The 19,487-nt window shown below is 48.5% G+C and overlaps 2 protein-coding genes across 3 annotated transcripts in view; both read right to left on the bottom strand.

The window, feature by feature from the left end:
• Positions 1–326: 326 nt before the first annotated feature.
• On the bottom strand, positions 327–3,342 carry Ir21a (Ionotropic receptor 21a). The gene is made up of 5 exons (XM_020945225.2): positions 2,935–3,342; positions 2,518–2,799; positions 1,581–2,460; positions 1,332–1,524; positions 327–1,272 (listed from the first exon to the last, which is right to left on the bottom strand). The coding sequence occupies exons 1-5, from the start codon at positions 3,340–3,342 to the stop codon at positions 453–455; spliced, it is 2,583 nt and encodes an 860-aa protein (XP_020800884.2). The 3' UTR covers positions 327–452.
• Positions 3,343–3,580: 238 nt separating this feature from the next.
• The window catches only part of Cda5 (Chitin deacetylase-like 5), a 35,405-nt gene continuing 19,498 nt past the window's right edge, over positions 3,581–19,487 (bottom strand). Inside the window, exons 3-15 of one of the 2 annotated variants that reach the window (XM_086830382.1) lie at positions 17,639–18,195; positions 17,312–17,508; positions 14,448–17,039; positions 13,181–13,757; positions 12,998–13,044; positions 12,195–12,695; positions 8,535–11,606; positions 7,066–7,140; positions 6,811–7,004; positions 6,133–6,358; positions 5,459–5,896; positions 5,138–5,336; positions 3,581–5,067 (exon numbers count right to left, since the gene is read on the bottom strand). In XM_086830382.1, coding sequence (XP_086686508.1) covers positions 4,897–5,067; positions 5,138–5,336; positions 5,459–5,896; positions 6,133–6,358; positions 6,811–7,004; positions 7,066–7,140; positions 8,535–11,606; positions 12,195–12,695; positions 12,998–13,044; positions 13,181–13,757; positions 14,448–17,039; positions 17,312–17,508; positions 17,639–18,195 — 8,846 coding nt within the window. In that variant the 3' untranslated portion in view covers positions 3,581–4,896. Of the gene's footprint in view, positions 5,068–5,137; positions 5,337–5,458; positions 5,897–6,132; positions 6,359–6,810; positions 7,005–7,065; positions 7,141–8,534; positions 11,607–12,194; positions 13,045–13,180; positions 13,758–14,447; positions 17,040–17,311; positions 17,509–17,638; positions 18,196–19,487 lie in introns of those variants that run through there. The other variant, XM_086830381.1, reaches the window with a different exon arrangement.

The following is a 19,487-nucleotide window of genomic DNA, read 5'->3' on the forward strand; positions in this document are numbered from 1 at the left end:
AATTGTGGTGTTTACAGTGCGGGCTTTCCGGGACGACTTGGCGCGCATGCCGAACCTCATGTTATGGCAATTCTGGGCGGTGTTCCGTCGCGCCGCCACCCGTTCGGTGTACGCCCGCTGCTCAGCATCGGTTCTCGGGCTCTCCGTCCACGTCGGCGGAACTGTGGAAAGTACCAGGAAATGGGCCCCGACTGTCGGGAGCGCCAGTTTGCCGGCGCTTGTGGGCTATGCGCAAGATTTTGGACACGCAGGCTGCGGCCCCTAAAAGACAGCTGATCGCAATGCGCAACTGGTGGAAGGGGTAAGTGTGCTCGAATATCGATACATTTATCCGCGGAAAGGCTTTCTTATTGACAATTTTTATGTAGTTTCGTGTTACATTGCTGGAGCGACCAGCAAACGTGCGCAAAGTACATACACACACATAAATAGTGGTACTCTTTAATGTGTGCCTATTGTGTTTCAGAATCGCGCGGTTCAGTGTGTGCACCAAACACTTCGTCCGGCAAAAAGTGCTGCGGAGAAGACTCATCCATCTGCGAAATATAGTCGTCTAAACGGTGCAGCGACTCGATGGCTTCCCGGGACGACTCGTCGTCTTCCAAGTAGCTATATCTGGTGACTATGGCATTCGAGTGGCCATGCTCGGGGGGCGCCGCAGGAAGGGAGGACGGATCGGGTCTGCTGTAGCTGCCGTAAAGCTCGCGTAGCGTCGTCCTAGTGAGGTTAAACTCGCGCATGCCGAAACTCATCTTCTGGCCATCCTCGGCGGCGACCCGCCGCGCCGCTTTCCGTTCATCGTGCGCCTGCTGCTCGGCCTCGGTGAGCGGCTCTCCACCCATGGCGGCCGAACTGTGGCGGGAGGACCAGGAGCTGGAGGTCGGCTTTCGAGAGCGCTTTATGATCTGCCGGCACTTGTTCGTTATTCCGCCCACGATTTCGGACACGAGGGCCGTGGCCCCCAGAAAGTAGCCGAGCGCTATGAGCAAGAACATCCCCTCCGTGTCTGCCGTGGTCAGCTGGCGCTCCTCCTGTATGATCTCCCGCAGCGACGACGACGAACTGGCCTGTAGCAAGCGACCCGAAGCCGACCGCTGCATGGCCCAGCTGACCTCGTTGTTTATTTTGGTAATAAGACCGCTCTGTTGCGCCAACAGGATCATCGAGTCTATCTTGCTCTTGTAAACGACCTCTCGGGGAAAGAGCAGTCCTATTTGGAAGAGAGCGAAGCACTCTTCGCTTAGATGCAGCGCCGAACGTCGTGATATGTTTCTAGACGAGGAAAAAATTACATACTTTGCAGCAGCAGAGGGGGGCATGTTCATGCTTACTCATCCGAGAAGTTCGACTGTACCAAGTACTCCAGTTGAGCCTTAGAGCCGAGAAAAGCGTAGTTCCAGAAGAAGCTCTGCGTGACGTTGCCGATGCCTTCCTCGAGGGTCCCGACAAACTCCATCTTCTTGTACAGTCTAGAGGTTGGAATGTGAGTAGAGTTTTGGAACCATTTCTCCCATCCCCCATTATCTGTAAGTTGCTATGAATTGAGTCATCCTTAAATTTCCTTTCTCTTCTCTGCTCACCCAGGGTGCCCACACGGAAGAACAGACCTAGGAGGTCCATCACAGAGTCCACCGTATCTGGAAAAGCTGGCAAAGTTACAAAGGCTATGATGGAGCCGGTGTAACAAGAAGTAATAATTATCGTGAATAGCCAGTAGGCGCCGATCAGGAGACGCGTAGAGTTCTTCTGCGTGCTGCTCCATGAGTATTTGCCGCTGAATGTGAACGCGTTGGTAAACATGCCAAACACATACCAGAACATATTCTCCATCTCGCCCCAGTTGCCCAGCAAGTGGCTGAGGGTCAGGCGGTCGGTAAAGACGATCGGAAAGATGCCTCCTAGGTACACGCAAATCAGAGCCACCCAGACGGGCCACTGAAACGGTCCCATGATCGCCCTGTACTTGGGAAGCGCTTTTGACGCCAGCGTTATGAAAGCTGCACAGTCACGAGAGTGTCCCACGGACATGTCCGAATCTCGCAGCCGCTCCTCGGTTATATAAATGCCGGACATCCCTATATCTACTGACCGCTGCACGATCTGCTGTTGGATGTTGTCAACGACTCCGCGCGTTAAGGCTCTCGTGGGCGTTTCGGTGATGTCCACCGAAAAGTTAAGGCGCTTTGCGATCATGTTCAAAAGCCGAAACTCCACGCCGTCCCACCGCAACTGGCCTATGCCCGAGGAGTCCAAAGTACGGATGCGGAAGATAAAGGGCGGCTGATTAGCGGCCGAAACTTGGAAGCGATGGCCGGCGAAACCCATTTGGAATTTTGGAGGAAAGAGATTGATGTGTGGTCGGGACAAAGCTCCCTTTATCCAGCTGGTGAGCACCACGGGAACATTAGAGCCGAGGCCATCTGCGTATAGCTTGTGGGTGTACAACACGTATGGACGTTCCTGTGGCAGGGGTAAGTGGACCTTAAATATTTCCTAAATCTTGGTATTTATACTTACTCGCATTGGGTCGGCCATAAGGGATTCTCCGATTACTAGCAAATTGACAATGTTCGAAGACAGTTCCGAAGACAAAAAGTCACGAAGCTTCCACTGTGTTGACCTAGAGACGAGAACCACCCGACTTTCTGTTTGGGCGCCCAGAATCTTACGCGTCATCAGTGGGTCCGAAAGGAATAGGATGTAACTTTTGCAATTACTATCTATAGGGCTTGTGAAGTGGGAGTTTTTTGCTTCATAGCGAGAATTAATCCCGCCATGGTAGAAAGTAATGGGGAGAGTCTGCGAAAAAACACAATGCTATAAGTATTGACTTAAAGCCTAAACTTAAATATGTGGGGTTTTGCAAAGAAACAAATCCTTTATGAATATATAAGTAACTTTTTTAAGCTAACCAGAGGCTGAGATATAACTTACCTTAAATAAGTTCTCTAGAATCAGGCCATCTGATTTTTCGACAAAACTATCGTAATATATGATTGGCGGGCATTTTTTAAGGTACTCCTCGGCTATTTTCTTAACCAAACCCACCAAAGAGTTCGTCTGATCGAAGTTGTACGAATTTACGTGAAATTTGCCAGCCAAAAGATCTGCCCGCGGCTTGGGATTGCCATGGAAAGTTGGATCGACACGGCGCTTATCTCGATATTTCGTCTGATGATTATTTCCGCACTTCCCTTGTCCGTAGATTTCCTCATTTAACTGATAACGGTTAATAAGTCGCCGACTAACACATTTTTCTGGCAACTCAGTCTCGAAGGACGCTCCTGTAGCGGCGTCCCATTGGAGGGCCAATAGAGCTGCAAATATCCAAGCACTCAGCATAACGACTTCAAGTCCTCCGGGGCTGTGCTCCAAGTGTTGGCATTGGCGGGACTTGCAGCTTTATTTATACCATCCCAAAAAGTATAATGGGGCTGCACGCTAGGGGTCGTCACCTTACCAAATTATAGGGCTCCAAATCGAGTATATTAATTGTAACACCTGCGTCAAAAGCTTATCATAAAACCTGATGGGTTTACTTATAATTGTTTTGTTTTGGTTCGAAACAACAAATTCGATATTATTTTAAATAGTAAATTTTATTACAAACATACATTCACTCATATATAGGGTATAATTTTGTACAATCATTAGCAAAAAATACTTAATTCACTCGTTTCTTGAAATTTATCTTATATTGCGCCCTGCTGTGAATAGTTTAGGTCTATTGTTACATGTCCTTATAGTATATGCAGCTTGTTCTAATCGACTATTATCTCTAATTATTTAATTTCGAATCCCTTTAATACTTTCGTATATTTAGTTATCCCTTAGATGTTACCTAAAGTTGATGAACTTGCTTGCACGTCGTTTCAATGAACCGATTGTTGTTTATAGCTTTTTTTTATTTTTTTTTTCTGCAGAACGGCTAAGTATTGGCAATTGTCTCATTTTAACTATCTACCTATACATTGCTCCCTGTCTTCGCTGACTTTAACGGATATCGATGGGTATTTCCTATACCTCCTCGAATCCACTACGCATTCCATTATATTACTGTTTTGAAACTATAGCTTTCGAAACTGTTTTAACCGTGAATGCTCGTATTAAATCCTTATGAGTTTTATTTATTTCGATTTTTAAGCGGAGAAGAATGAGGGTTGATATTGGGAGTATGGAGTTTGGACTTGTCTATTTCAAGGTACCCAGTTCCAGGAAAATATTGCAACTTAGACGTGTTCTTTGCAGTATGCATATGTGAAAAACGGGAAAATATTGTGCCGAGAAGGTGCTGGTAGTGCACATCTAATAATACATAAATTCAGATGTAACTCTTTATCACAAGTTAAACACGAATAGTATTAGCCTAATTTCTAAATGCGTTTCGTGTTTCCGGCTGGAGAAAACCATCGACCTTGGTGCAGCCAAATCCTAAGGGGCATGCCAACCCATCCAAGGACTCGGTGCACCAAAAACGCAATTTATTAGTACTTAATAATCTATGGTCTTACGCCTAATTGCTTTGCTCTACGTCTACAATTGCTGGGATTGCGTGTGCAACTACAAGTATAATTGTATTCGTCGCAATCTATAGGAATATACAGATATACATAGGTATTGAGTATATACGTTCATAAGAGGGAATAAATAATTTGATGTAACATGCTCCAAAAGAAATTAACTATGATCGTTCCTGTCCTTCATTTCTTTAAAAAATTACCTAAAGAATTAAAGTACATGGAATTTATAACATTTAACGAGTGAATTCCGTATTTTGTGCCTCAATGAATATAGTGGCTGTTACTCTTCGGCATCTGGGACGGTTGAGTGTTCCAATTGCCTACTGCTTCTAGCCTAAGGTCTCAATCCACTGAGTGTCTATGCGAGACTGTAGTTTTACGCCGCAGGCTCTTCAACATTTTCATTGTCTATGCGAGAGGATCGGATTCCGGATTTACCAGTCCAGGGGTAGATGTCGGGGCAGGGTTGGCACGTTTTCATGTAGCGGACGCCGGACTTGTGCCACAGATTGCACACCTTGGGGTTGTTGCAGCGCTTTGGCCGATCCTAGTTAAAAGCCAGTAATAATTACAAGATAAACTATGTGCCTTAAAAAATCACTTTGTAGTTTACTCACCGAGTAATCGCACTGGAATGGCTGGAAGGAGTTTATCCGAGACGTCGGCGTTGGGTCCCTTACCCACTGCAGCGCCTGCCAGTTGGTGATGATCCAGACATCCTGCATGGCATTGATGGCGTCGAGGAACTTAATGAATCCCTCCTTGTGGTGGGGCTGCGTGAACCAGGCAGCGTGGTAGAACAGGCCGAAAGGGGCGCTGTGAATTAAAAACATGTACAGACTAAAGTTAGAATTCTCAATAGCGTTTTAAATTCATAGATATATATATATATATATAACACTCTGTGGGCTCACCTAAGGCTTATGCTTTAAGCTTACCGGTTTGTGGTGTAATGTCGCTCAAAGTTCTTCATAATCATTTTGGTCACACCATCGGCGTCGCTGGGGTTTGAGCAGGCGTCACCCATCGAACAACGACCCCCGTTCAAGTCCTGCCACATGACCATGGGCACTTGCCACACACCTGGGTAGGAGCGCGTGGGACAGGGCGGAATCATGCAGTCGTGGAAAATTTTGTAGTCAAGGGTGTAGGGCCAGGAGGGCGGGCGGTTCTCGTAGACAGGCATGGAGGAGTCGTAGGTGAAGTTCGAGTCGTACAGCATCTTGTACATCTTATTGCCGCCCACGGAAAGGAACGGTGCCCGCATGCCCCGCACATCGGACAGCTTGACACCGCCGTATGCGGATAGGATCTCCCGCTGTCCTGCAATTTCACGGGTCCACTTTTTCTGCGAGAACTGCTCGCCGAAGCTGTGACTGTAGAAGAACGTGGTTAGAATACTCGGCTTATTCAGTTGCATTGTCTTTGTTAATTTAGCAGTGGATTTTGATTTGGATATGGGTTAGTAATCCTGAATAGTGCATTGGTGCAGTGTAGAGGGCGATTTCACTAACTGCTTTAACTACTTTGACTTGGTGCTGCTTTTAGTTGTTGTCATTGCTGTGTTTCTGTGTCTGGGATCTTAGTCGTGAGCCGAGCTCCATCTACTTACGAAACTGTATGGGAAGCCATTTCGTGTCCATCGGCGTACAGATTCTGCACCTGACTGTAGTCCGTCCACTCATGGGAGACGTAAAAGGTGGCTGTGATTGGACAGCCATTGGGATTAACACGACCCTTCTCAAAGAGATCTGTGTACAACTGCTTGTTCAAGTCATTTACTGAATCGTCAAAGGTCAAGAGAACGATTTGGGGGATACTCTCGACCGGTAGCTCGCCTAGCAATGCAGATGGGGAATGTGGATGAAACTATGTCAAGAAAATATTGGCAGACAGAGAACTGAGACCAGAATAAATAGACATAAGCGAGTGGGAAACTAATGCAGACGATGGTGGCGTGGCAGTAACCATGGCTGAAGCGGCACAACTTACGAAATGGTATGTGATGCCATTTCATGTCCCTCGGAGTAGAGATCCTGCACCATGCCATAGTCTGTCCATTCGTGGGACAGGTAAAAGGTGCCGCGCCAGGGGCAGCCGTTTGGGTTCTTCCGGGACATATTATTAAAGAGTTCCTGGTAGAGGTCGATGTTTATGGTGTTGACGGCATCGTCAAATGTCATCAGTACGATTTGCGGCGTCTCTGCGGCGCTCAGACCGCCTACATGTCATTAATTTCGGCCACTTTCTACATCAAAAATTATGTCTATTTAACCAGGCTTACACTTACCAGGTATGTCCCTGCCTCCGCAGTAACAGTCCGGCAACAGGCACACATCCTTGCGGCACTTGGCTGCGGTCTTGTCGGGTGTTGGCTGCGGGTAAATGGGGTCTGGTCGACTTGGGGGATATCGGTATATGTCAACAAACTCCTGGGCCTTCGACACAATTGTACCCGACGGCTTCAGTGTAGGCCGGGTTCGTCTGGAGAGAAGATTTCATTTAGATTCACTGGGATGCATTTTTCGCGTAACCCTGTGCTTACGGTGGGTGAGTTCCGCGGTTCGGTGTGGCGATTACGTCCCGGTTCTGGTTTGCGTAAATAGCACTGCCCCTGTTCCTATTGTTGTTTCAAAAAATAATATTTTGCGTATATTTATTTAGGTCTTTAGGGAAAATAGCTTTGGTTTGAGGTCGGTAAAAAGAGAGATTTGCTCTACTCAAAACAATTTACAATTGCTGCCAGTAGATTTACTAGTTTGTGCTACACAAATAGGCAGACATACATATAGATGCAGGATTAATTATTATATAAACATAACACAATGGTTGTTAGTATTTCGCCCACAATATAATAGTAATAGTAACAGTGATAAAACCTTCACCACCCAAAAAACCAGGCAATTCTTCAATTCATCCTATTTTTAAACAGTGAGAACCAAAAAGTTGTATAGCATACTTATATGTGTCACGTGTTGGAACTTGACTTGCTTGACGGTGGTAAATACAGGCTGAGAAAAGACGAATGTGTGTAATTTTGTGTTAAGACCGCAGGAACACTAAGAAGAAGACAAGAGATTTACAATGTATAAAATACTGAGAGATAGATGACAGCTATATTAAATCAATATTCAAACGACCGCTGTGATCCCCTGTTAATCTTTGACAGATCTCTGGTCGATTTTTTCCATCAAAATGTCTCAGATTGCGACACAAAAGCATCTACTAAATTTAGACTCGGTAAAATGTGCTTATATTGCTTGCGTCTTTAAATTTCCTTCGTTCTGAGTCCAATTTCAAAAAGTATAAAAATGTCTAAAATTTGTTGGTCGAAAGTTCTCAAAGTTTTGCGTTTTGTCCTTTCAAACTTCTTAGTTCTCACAGCCAGTGCAATTTCGGTTTGATTCGGCAACCGGTTTATACTTTAAATCAAAGAAATAATAACCATAAATATCAATATAAAGAATGTTTGTGAATTTACTTTTTCGTTTTTACTTTTACGGGCCACCACCGGTTCAAATATAATTTATTTATAATTTAGAGCGGTTAACGAACGTTTACGGTTTGATATACCAAGGTCTATAGCAACATTTTACACAGCAGCTAAAATTTAGTATGTACTTATGTGTATCCTTGTACTATGCCAGTATTCCAGCGAAAGGATTTTCAAGTGAGAGTGGACGTTATTGTGAGCACAATACGAACGAATACTGTTCGGTGGGCGTTGTAGTAAGCCAACAATCAACACTAGCCTAGTGGGAGTGACTAAGTACGTAGATTAGAGGTGGGTGGATATGTTGTGGGTAGAAATGAGACTAAAGAAAGCTTTGGAGCAGTACGGAATAAAGTACAGTACAGTGGGGGCTATGGCTATGGTTGGATGTGTTCAAAACGAAATTACGGTGATGCTAAAAGAAGTAACATAGTAGAGAGAGCGATACGGATACAGAGAGTAGAGTGATGGCTGGGATCGACTGAGCTTAGAGGAGTCGGAATCTGTACGGGTATCTATACCTTGAAGGGATCTCGTTGCATTTGGCGTTCGGTGTGCTGTCAGAGCACTTCACCGTGGCTGAAGCTGAGACTGCGGCGCCATTAGGGTTGCTGCTGCTTGCTTGGTGTTGGTGTTGGTTCTTATTGTTGGGGGCGGAGCCGAATTGGAATTTGTGGGCCTTGCCCGGCGCCACTTGCAGCTGATAAGTGGAGGGGCTAGGACCTACGCCGGACTGACCAACCTGTGCGGCCGCGGCGGCAATCGACGACTTTATCACACTGTTAACCCTAGAAGCGCGCGCAGTGAGCGGTGCAAACATGGAGGGTGTAGCGGTGGCAGGGGTCGGTTTTGGAGTCGGGTTTGGGTTCGGGTTCGGGTTCGGGTTGGGGTTGGGGTTGGGAGAAACTGGTGAGACTGTCGGGATTCTAGCGGTACTAACATCGAGGGTGCTTTGGGGGGTTCTTGCAGTTGGAGTGGGATCAGTGATCGAGGCGCTAAAGGTGGAGGAAAAGGAGTTCGCTTTGGATAGGTTGGCTGTCACAGAGTCTGTGGCGGTGGGTCGGGGTGAGGGTAGAGGGGGTGGAGGAATGAGCGTTGTGGTAGGACGCAGCGTAGTCGTGCTCGGTTTCGAGGCTGATCGGTCGGTGGGCAAGTACAGCTGCTTAATCTCATCGACAGCCGCCTTTATATCGGGCACGGAATACTCGTCTACGAACTGGGACGTGCCGCTCTCGTCGCTATTGCTGTTGCTGTCGCTCCCAACAAGTAACTGCCTGAGCTGCTCGATCACGTTGGCCGATCGGAACTTCTGGGGCCGTCCGTTCGAGGCTGTGATGTAGCCCGCATTCTGAAGGCTCTCCGCCAGAGTGCGTTCCGCCGTTTGCTGGCGATATTTATTGGAGTAGAGAAATTTTCCGGTGGGGCGATCTGTTATGGCCACGACGTGCTCAGTGGAGCTGGACGCCGCCGCCGTGCCAGTCTCTTCCAAGCTGTTCTGCTGCCTGACCTCCAACGGGTGCTGGCTGATCAACGCCTCGGCACGAGGCTCGTCTTGAATATTGGCCCCGTTTTCAATGGGCTTACGCCTTAGCGACTTGGCCGAAACACTTGAGACACCATATACGGAGGAGTCCTTGGCCTGCAAGGCGGCCTTGTAGGCTTCGTACTTTTCCTGCGGCTTCGCAGTAGGCGCAGCACCAAAAAGCGGCCTTTGGTTACTAATCACCCTGACACGAAGGGGCTTTCGTTTTTGGTACGGGCTTGTGTCGTACCCGCTGGGCAACTTGAACTTGGGCGCATAAGTCGTGGGTTCGTCCTCGCTATCCAACAGACTATTCAGAGTGGCTACCGTGTATCGCGAGCGGCCCCGAGGACGCGATACGCGGATGGAAGAAGAGGCAACCACTGCGAAAGCATTTGTTGTGCTGCTTGCAATGGTTGTCATTTCTGGTGGAGCTGGTGGTTCGGTGGTCGTGGTTGATGTTGTAGTTGTACTGGAAGTGGTTCGCAGCATGTTTGGAGCTGGTCGCTGTGGGCTGAATGTGCTGAGGATGGCGTCACTCACACTGAAATTACGGGCGTTTCCTGTTGCCATTGTGGCCAGAACTTCTTGACTGGTGTTTCTTACAGAGGCGGTCATGAAGAGATTTTTTGGGGGCTTGGTTGTACTCTGAAGGAAGGACGGAAAAGCGGGTGCGTTCGTGTAACGTGGTCTAGCGGTCGTCCGCAATTGGTGGTGCTGATGCTGACGGTCTTCCTGCAGCAAGTTTTCCAGGCTCTTGTATGGAGAAACGAATCGAATTGCAGGGTTGGCCGTCACTCGGTTCAGGCTATCCCTTAAGAAACTGGCGCGGGCCGAGAAGCTTTGACCTGCCGCTGGTGCCGTATAACGTTCGGTGCTTGGTGGCCCCTGGATCTTCGGTGTTGTGGTGCTTCTAATGGTGCTACTGGTCTCCACACTAACAGTTGACTTGAGCGGAGCTCCTGTAGTTGTACTTGAAATTGTAGTTGATGTCGAACTTGCAGGGCTGGTTGTTGGCCTGTAAAACGCCTGTTGAATGGTGGGTCTGCCATTACGCCAAATGCGCAGGGGTGGGACATACGTCGTTGGGACAATCTCCACATAATCCTCAGAAGGCTCAGATTGGGTGGTAATTAAAGTAGGCCTAGGAGTGCTGGTAGTGCTTGATGACAGTTTTTTCTTCACAAAGCTGAGGGATGGCTCAGAGTCATTAGTCTCACTTTGGTCCTGCTCCACGCGTAAGCTAAAGCCACTCGATCCACTTTGCAGACTATATTGAATTGGTCTACTTGGATGCGTAGTACTATCGCTGGTCATATCATCTGGCGGCGCCATCACTTTATCGCTAAGCGTAACTCTGAAACTCTGGGGCGCCACGTCGGAGGTGATGTAGGTTTGAATGCGTTTGCGCTGTTGTTCCGGCTCTGTTGAACTTGACTCAAAGTCATGGCCCTTTAATGGGATAAATTCCCTGCTCGTTGGTTTCAAAGTTTTTTCTGGCACCGAGTGCAGCAGATTGCCACGCGGGCTCGTGCCGTAGGCGGCGGCATTAATAAAATCCAGGAATGTGGAGGTGCTCGTTTCGAATGAGCGGCTCCTGGGCACTTCGGCTGTCTGAACGTGAATGTTCTGGCTCTCATCGAAGACCGTTTCGACATGCTGAAGTTGACTTTTGCCTAGGCTGTTCTCCACCAGAGGCTCCTGCGTAGTTGAGCGCAAAAGGCTTACAGGGGGAAGAGTTGGGACAAAAAGTAGATCTGGAACAGGATCTTTAACTGTGGACTGTCGGAGGGAGTGTGTAAGGTTTTGAAACTGGCGGTAACTGGCGGTACTACTGGGGCCTTGGGGCTGGTTGTTTGATACAAAGAAAGCCAGCGGCTTCGCCAGGCTCTGTAACTTCGATTTGAGAAAGGGGTTCGAACTATATGACGAAGGTTTCGATGGGGGTGGTGTGGAGGTGGTTGTGGTGACGGGACTGGGAGGTGTTGTACTGGGAGCTTTTGTGGTGGTGGTTGTCTTTAACTTGTTGGAAACTTGTTGTTTATATGGCTTATTTGCATGCGCTTTTGAGCTGTAGAAGAGACGTGTATTTAAATAAGTAATCGCATAGGTGTTAGTAACTTAGGGCTAAGTGTGTTGGGGTCCTATCTGTCTATCCTTTTGGTTCTCAGATTTCGAAATTCGTTTGGGTTATCTGTTTCGATCATCCCATAGCTGCTAATTACGAATATATGCATGCTCATGCGCGATTGCTAAGAGTTATCTTATGAGTAGTCATGCAATGTATACGGATACTTAATCACATTCCAGGGGGATAGAAATAGTTTAAACAGTCAGCAGAGTCTCGGATCGATGGCTGATCATAGGAAATGCCGTACTAGGCGCACTGCTGATGCCAAAGACATCAGTGAGCTCCTTTGATAAGTCCCTGACCATAAATGGCTGTGAGTGAGTCTGTGTAGTTGTGTGTTTTCTGTATAATTGTTGAAGAACTCGCAAGCTGCACGTGTGCGTATGGCGGAAATGAGAGTTTAGAAATAAATAACTAAACTAAAACACTGAAAGCCGGCTAGTGACTAAATGGCGATTGCGTTAGAAGGCGACTGTAAGAGAAAGACCTGTGTCTGGCGCTCATTTCGCTATCAACTGGTGATAATACCTTGCTACTTTTGTTGTTGTTGTTGTCGTGGGCTGTGGTGTGGTTGCTATTGTAGTTGGAGTTGGAGTTGTTCTTGTTGTGGACTTAGTGCCCTTAAAATTTTGTGTGGTGCCGATGGAACTCTTGGTCGGATTTTTGTTAATCGCCGTCGTCGATGGTTTCGTGTTTTGTGTGGTTCGTATAGGCGCCGGAGCCGGTGTGGAGCTCTTACTGGTGGGACCCACAACATTGGCGATCAGATCATAGTCATCCGTCTTGGCGTAGGATTGGACTCGGGTCACAGTGCGATCGCTTTGATCGTAGTCCTCTGACGAGGAGCCGTACGCATACTCCGCAGAACTGGAGTAGCTGTAGTCGCCCGGGGCATCGGCTAGCGTGGTAAGCGTGTCGTAGTAGGTGCGGCCATCAGGGCGTGAGGCAGGAGTCGTTGAGGGTGAGCCGCCACCGACGCTCGAGGGTGTCGCCCTGACATCCAGTCTCTGAATAGCCACCTGCTCCGGCCTGGTAGATAAATGCATTGTCTTTGGGTGTATTCGTATTGATTTGGTTGTGGTGTCTAAATTTTGATGCAGTGTGCGGCTGTTTGTGTTTAAGGCTGTGTGTGGATGTGTTTGTGATAATGATTATGATGATATTGGCAGGGGACGCTATCTAGTCTGAGGTATTCCTTAGTGCACTTGGGTTAAGGTTCTCTGCAAGGCTGACTGTTTCTGTGCCGGTTAATTTTCTTTTCGGTGGATGGTTTTCTTTCGAAATGCTCCAACCTAATTTATGAAGTTAAGCTGGTGATCAATTTTACTTACCTCTGCGGCAAGCGTGTTGGCTGATCGTACAAGTTGTCCTGCTCGATCTACAAAAGAAGATCAAAGTTGCTTATTACTTACATGATATAATTGTAACTATTAACTGTTTTAAACAAGGAAAGAAGGAATGAAACTATCACAACTTGAATTTGAACTCAAATAATAACTTATTTGTAGAACTACCTGGGCATTTATATCATCGTCGTAGTCGGTGCTGTAGCTCAAGGTGGGTTGGTTGCCGTAGGCAGACTTCTGGGTCGGAGTCGGCGTGGCCGAGTGCTCTAGGGGACGGTAGGTGGACTGCTGTTGCTGGCGCACTGCAGGCTGGTACTGCTGGGTGCTGGGCGGCTGTCGCTGCTCCTGTTCCTGCGGCTGCTGCTGTTGGTGCTGCTGCTGGTACTCGAGGTCCCTATATAAATCAATATCATCGTCGTAAACAGAATAATATGATGAATCATAGGGATGTTGTTGGGGGGCTTGTGCCTGCTGCTGATGTTGCTGTTGTTGCGGTTGCGATTGCGATTGCGATTGCACTTGTTGGAATGGTGTTGGCTGTAGCTGTTGTTGTTGTGGCTGCTGCTGTTGCTGCTGCGATTTTTGTTGTTGTTGTTGTTGGTAGCCGCCCCCATGATTAAATATGGATGCATTGTAATAGTTACGATTGGGTTCTATCTGTGGCAATGGAGCTTGTGGTGTCGGCTGTACAAAAATATTAGCGGGTGGCGGCACCCCTAGCGATGACGGTGAGGATGACTCAACTCTGTACACGTTGTAGTTATTTTTCAGTTATATTTTTGTTTTGTTGTATTCGTTGTTGAAGGTGTGATGGTAGTGGTGTTGTCGTGTAGGGAGCGTTGATTATTTACATTGGCAAAAATTCACAACAATTAACATGGGTGGTTATGAGGAGGTAATGACGATGATATATATGTTCGTAAACAGGAGAGAAGAATGTAAAACGAGATCAAAAACAATTCAAATCAAATAATAGCAAATAAAGACAGATAACGGAAATGTGATGAGCTCAAGTGGGAGCAGAAAAACGTATTTAGCTTTACGTTAGAGTTAGTTATAGTAGTTAGTTTGTTAGTATAGTTAGTAAGTTACAGTTATAGTTAAAATTAGAGTTACAGTTAGAGTTAGAGAGAATTAGAGCATTAGAGAGTTAACGTAAGCGTATCCACGTCCAGAGAACTCTTGTTTAGTCAACTGTACAGCTTTGGTAAGTTTGATCAGTGAGATCGCTTAGTTACGGGTCCAGGTAGACGTATGTATAGGCAGTAATGTCGCCAGATGGGTCGACGGGCGTGGAGTATATACTATATATGTACATAGATGGCCTGTTCCTTGTATTCACTGATTTCTGTGTATATTTGTGTAGCGGCACACAGTAACTGGCACAACTAGCAGCGGATAGTAGTAGCGAATGCCTCGGCTCGCTTATAGGTACCTGTGTCTGTCCGCGCCAGAACCCACATGAATGGAATTCAGCTGGAGGCCGCCCAGGTTACTGTGCTTGCTGGCCACGGCGGGGGTATTGTTGGTGTCGTTTCTTGGGTCCTGGCTGGCTGGGGCCATCGTCATCCACTTTTGCTGTCCTCTCGTTCGCGGACGAGTTGTATAGCGCACTTGCGTCGTGGACGCCGGCGTCGTGTTGGAGGTGATTGATTTGGGATTGGATGTCGGACGCATGCTTAGTCGTGGTGCTGTAACTCGAGGGCCGGGCGGGAGTGTGTTGGCCTCTGGCAGCTGGGGCAGTCGCTGCTTCAGCTCTTGGAATATGTCGCTGGGAAAGTTGATGAATGACGGTACGCCGGACTCGGCACTTGGCTGGTTGAGGTTTGAGAAGTTAGGGAACGGGCGTCGCGTCGTTGTAGCTTCCAGGAAGCCGGTCTGAAAGTTGGGTTGTGCTTTTCCCGGGGACTCCGTGACGGAAGCAACTGTGGCCATTTGTGGGCGAGGAGGAGCCATAGTCTCCGACATGGGCATGTAAGGCGGCATTTGCGATGGCGGCAGAATATCCGCGTCTTCTTCGTAATCCTCGTCGTAATAGTCGATGTTTTCAACGGTCGTCGTCGTCGTCGGCGGCGTGGTCGTTACTTTAGAAGTGATGTTCGACGAACTGGCGGTGGGACTTTGACTGGAGGAGGCTTGCTTGTTCAGTTGGTTCTGTATTCCCCTGATAAAGCTCTCATAGCCCTTGAGAGTTCTTTTCGTGGTCGGAGTGGAAGGCGTGGGCACTGTTGGTTTCATTCTTAGTCGGGTCTTTTGCACCAATGGGCTCGATGTGGTCGGAATCATCTGGGTGGTCGTACTTGGGCTGTCGGTTGAACTCGTGGTGGTCGTTACGGGTCGACGGAGCACCAGCGCGTTGCGAATGCTACCGTTCCCGTCACTGCTGACCTGTTTGAAGTACTTTATCAACGGGTTTATTGCCGGGTTGACACTAGCCAAATCACTGGACTTCAGGTTGGCCATGAACTCATGGATGTTAAACTGGAAATTGGTCAGCTGGGACTTGGGCGTGGTTGTGTTTGTCGCCGGGGCCTGTGTGGAGGTGATCGCCTTTGTAAAAGTTTGGTACGATTCCGGTAAGCTACTGTTGTTGGCGTAACTGATGCCCACTGGCAGGTGGGAGAAGTCGCGAAATGGAACCTGCTGTAGGCTGTTGGGGCTGTTGTACGCCAGGTTCGGAGCCGATACCACATTGATGTTCTGCGTCACCTGAAGGGGAGTCACCGGGGGCCGCACCTTCACGGCGGCGTGTCCGATCTGGTTGTGGGTGGGCTGGGCGGTGCTGAAGACACCCTTCATCTTCTGGTTGGCTAAAATGTTGTACTGGAAGTAGTTGCTCTCCGTCGTGCTGCCTCGCTGGCCGTCGGCCGAGCCTATGCTGTACTGGGAGACCAGCTTACCGGGATAAGACGTATAGGAACTCTGGTCCGATTGATGGTTATTGTAGAACCCGCCCATGGTGCTGAACTGACCGTTCGTGGTCACCAGCTGGGGAGGCTTCGAAGGATCAACGGGCGAATAGGGATTGAAGGGGGTTCGCGCTGTGGTGCTGGGAGCGGGCAGCGAAGTGCCGCCGGAAGGCGATGTCTGGCTCACTGGCTGATTGTCCAGATGAAAGTAGGCAAAATTTTCAGCCTGTAGGTGCTTGCGCCTCTCCTTGAGGTCCTTCAGCTGCTGTATGAGGTAGGGCAGTAAGTCGCCAGGACTCGAGTGCTGCTGCTGGTTGGGGTTGAGGGGCCGTGGACTGCTCTGTCCCGGTCCTGATGCTCCGTAGTAATTGCCTGCAATGGGCCGAAAGTCATCCTCCAGCGGAGGCGGAGGCAGCGACAGATTGTAGCCTGTGTAGACGACCTTGGGCTTGTTCTGGGGATGTGAACCCGCCGGGGCCACCTGCTGCTGCTGATGCATGTAAGCTTGATAGCTGGGACTTAACTGGTTATAGTTGTGAGTGTTGCCGAACGCCAGTGGACTGTGGGCGTGGTTGGGTGGTGTGAGGTAGGGATTGTAGCTGCCGAAGGTGTAGCCCGTCTGCTGCTGGGAGTACACCTGCGGCGGAGGAGGTGCGTCAATGGCGCGGTAGCTTTGTCCCGGCCACTTTGAGGACGTATGTGAGATGGGCCTCAGCTGCCGGGGACGCCTCTTGGACTCGCCCGTGGCCGCATCATCCCCGTCTTCGACTGCCTCATCATCCGCATCCGCTTCCTGTTCGTAATCGAACTCCATGGTGAGTTCTCCCTTCGGCTGACTGATCTTCGAGGAGTATTTCTGTGGCTTGGTGACGGCGGACGCCGCCTCGTCGTCGCGTTCTTGTGAGTTGTTGGAACAGTTGGAGTCCTCGCTGCTTATCGGAGGAATAGTGAAGGCGTCGGGCTCCACTACTTCGCTGGACGTATTTGAATCATTTGGATTCTCGGTGTCTGTTCGAGTTGTGGGCAAACTTTCCGTGACCTTGACTCCGGTGAGGTCCCGGCGGAGTCGGTTGTGGGACAGTTTGAATTCAAGCGTCTGGTCTTCGTTCAAGCTTTTGCTGTTTGCGTACAGTTTTATCCAAAAGCGGTTCAACGGTCCGGTTGTCGGGTTCGGGTTCGGAATGTATTTGTGTCGGTGTCAATTGGAGCAAGATTTAGAGATAGTGCAGTATGCGTTGTATGAGAGAAAAGAGCATGAAATATGATGAGTTGCATAAAATTTTGACTTGATTTAGCATCAGAAGTAGTAGGTGACATCGATTTGGAAGCGATAAATGAGAGCTGAGAGCTAGCTACGTTGCAGTGACGCAATAGAGGAGTGACTGCTTACCTGTAGGCCGTTCCGAAGGCATACGATCCGATCTTGCCCGCCTGCGGGATGGCGTTTATACTGGCCTGGTGGATGATTCCGTCGCGATCGCGCTGCACCTGACTAACGGTACTGGGTTGGCCGCGGTACACTCGCTGCTGTCGATCGGACTCCTCCTCCTCCACGGGGGGCAGTGTCTCCTGAGCATCGGCGTACAACTGAAGTTTAATTATGATAATTTTGATTTGAAAACTCAATTGTAAAAAGTTGTTTATAATTAGAGCAAGTCGGTCCGAAAGTCAACCTATCTTTCAATCGCAAAAGTTTATGACTACGAGCTTTACGAACCTTTGCTATGTCCTCCTGGGAATCGAGCAGTGCCTTTGGCTGACCTCGCGAAGTGATTACTGGATTGGGCGGCACTCGCAGCTCTGGTGGCGGCGGCGGGATGTGCTGCACCTGTGCCTGAATTACCTGCGGGGGCGAACGATGGTACTGAGGCGCCACTGTGGGTGCCTTCGGTGTACTGGCCGGGCTGCTGAAAGCTGCCCCGAAGCGAACTCGGCTGGGTACATGCTGTTGCTGCTGCTGTGCCTGGCTCTGACCCTGGATACGCGAGGGTCCTCGCTCCGAGGAGGTATCCACCAGCTCGCACCCCACGTTACGGGGCCAGTCGCAGGTCTGGAGCTCGTGCGAGTACATCAGGCCGCCGGTGCAGCTCTCGAGCAGCGCGCCGCCAAAGACGCACACATAGTACTGGGTGCAGTCCGTGGGATGGGGGTAGTAGCCGAACTCCTCGGGGCAGTCGAAGCTAAGGCCATTGGAGCTGGTGGGCTTAACGTTGGTGCCGAAGCTGCGAGAGCTGGTGATGCGTGAAGCTCGTTTGCTCTGTGCCTCTGCGGATCCTAGGTGCAGGAATGGAAGAGTTAGAGGAGGATTAACGGGCATTTAAGGCAATTATTCTCGATTAATGTAAAGGGAAATAATCCCTAAGATGTCAAGTGTGTTTATTGGCTGTCACATCGTATCGGAGCTAAACATCTTTGGCTGATCAAAGGCAACATCTCGGTCATAGGCTGTCACGGTTTTATTTGCCTTGCACATGCAAACGTGAATCTATGGTGGAATTGCCGAGTTTCTGCTGATCATTGTTGTAGCTTTGCTTGACCTTCTCGAACTCGCAGCCAAATGCCAATACTTATAATATATATTTCTAACAGCACCAGCTATATGTGCATATACATATATATATAAACTAAGAAACTGCCGCTTCTGGAATGCGGTGGCCTTTACGATCGGGGAAGTTCTGTATGTCTCTCTTAGGATATCAAAGCAGTTAACCCAGTGAGTGGCGAAGTTCTTTATGGCACTCCAGTTTTAATACCTTCTGAGTGCGGATCATTCAAAGTTTATTCCCCTCGATTATCGCATATTGAGGCACGTTACTTGTGTTGTTTCGCGGCGTTCGACGCTGGAATGTTAATTGAGAAACAGAGCTTTGCTTGGCCCACGAGCCGTCAGGAGAAAGAATGCTACATGTAGTTGCTTAATACACGCAATTTATGGTCGTTATGGCAATCTACATCACCAGTACCCAGCATCCAAAAGGGGCGCAAAAAATAAGTCCCAAAATTTTATGTCGCCTGCAGACCGATTTGCGCTGAATCAGCCATCAAGTGGCGACAATTCGCGGGTCCAAAAAAGTTTTAATTATAAAAACGTGCCGTTATAAGCTCGCTATATGCTTCAAAAAGGTAGCTGCACCCAAATAAGAGCTGACCTCAAAGCGCGGTGCTCAGGACAGAATGAGTTTGTGGCTCAGAAAAAAGCCCATTCGAAGTGGGAGATTCGACGAGGCCCTGACTAAAAAATAAAACTGATTGCGACAAACAATTGGGGTTCAATTTGAATTCAATTGAAATCAATTCTTTACAATCAGAGTTATTGCAGATTAAGTGCTGCACAACCACCGGCAAGTAAGGCTGTTCAAAGGCGAACGGAGGAGCGACCGATACGGTCTGTGTTTTATTTACCGATGATAGCCGATAAATTAGACAGGCTAAAAAGCCTCCGGCTTCAGATAAAATTGCATAAGCGGCCAGTCCAGCCCCGTGCTTGGAACATCTCGGCTTGAAGTCAGGTATCACTTTCCATAGAGACACAACTAAAGCCACAACTGGGGCTAACTTTAGATATG

The sequence above is a fragment of the Drosophila serrata genome, unplaced genomic scaffold, assembly GCF_035046125.1.
Source record: "Drosophila serrata isolate PLE 108 unplaced genomic scaffold, ASM3504612v1 contig_240, whole genome shotgun sequence".
NCBI classification, from domain to species: Eukaryota; Metazoa; Arthropoda; class Insecta; order Diptera; family Drosophilidae; genus Drosophila; species Drosophila serrata.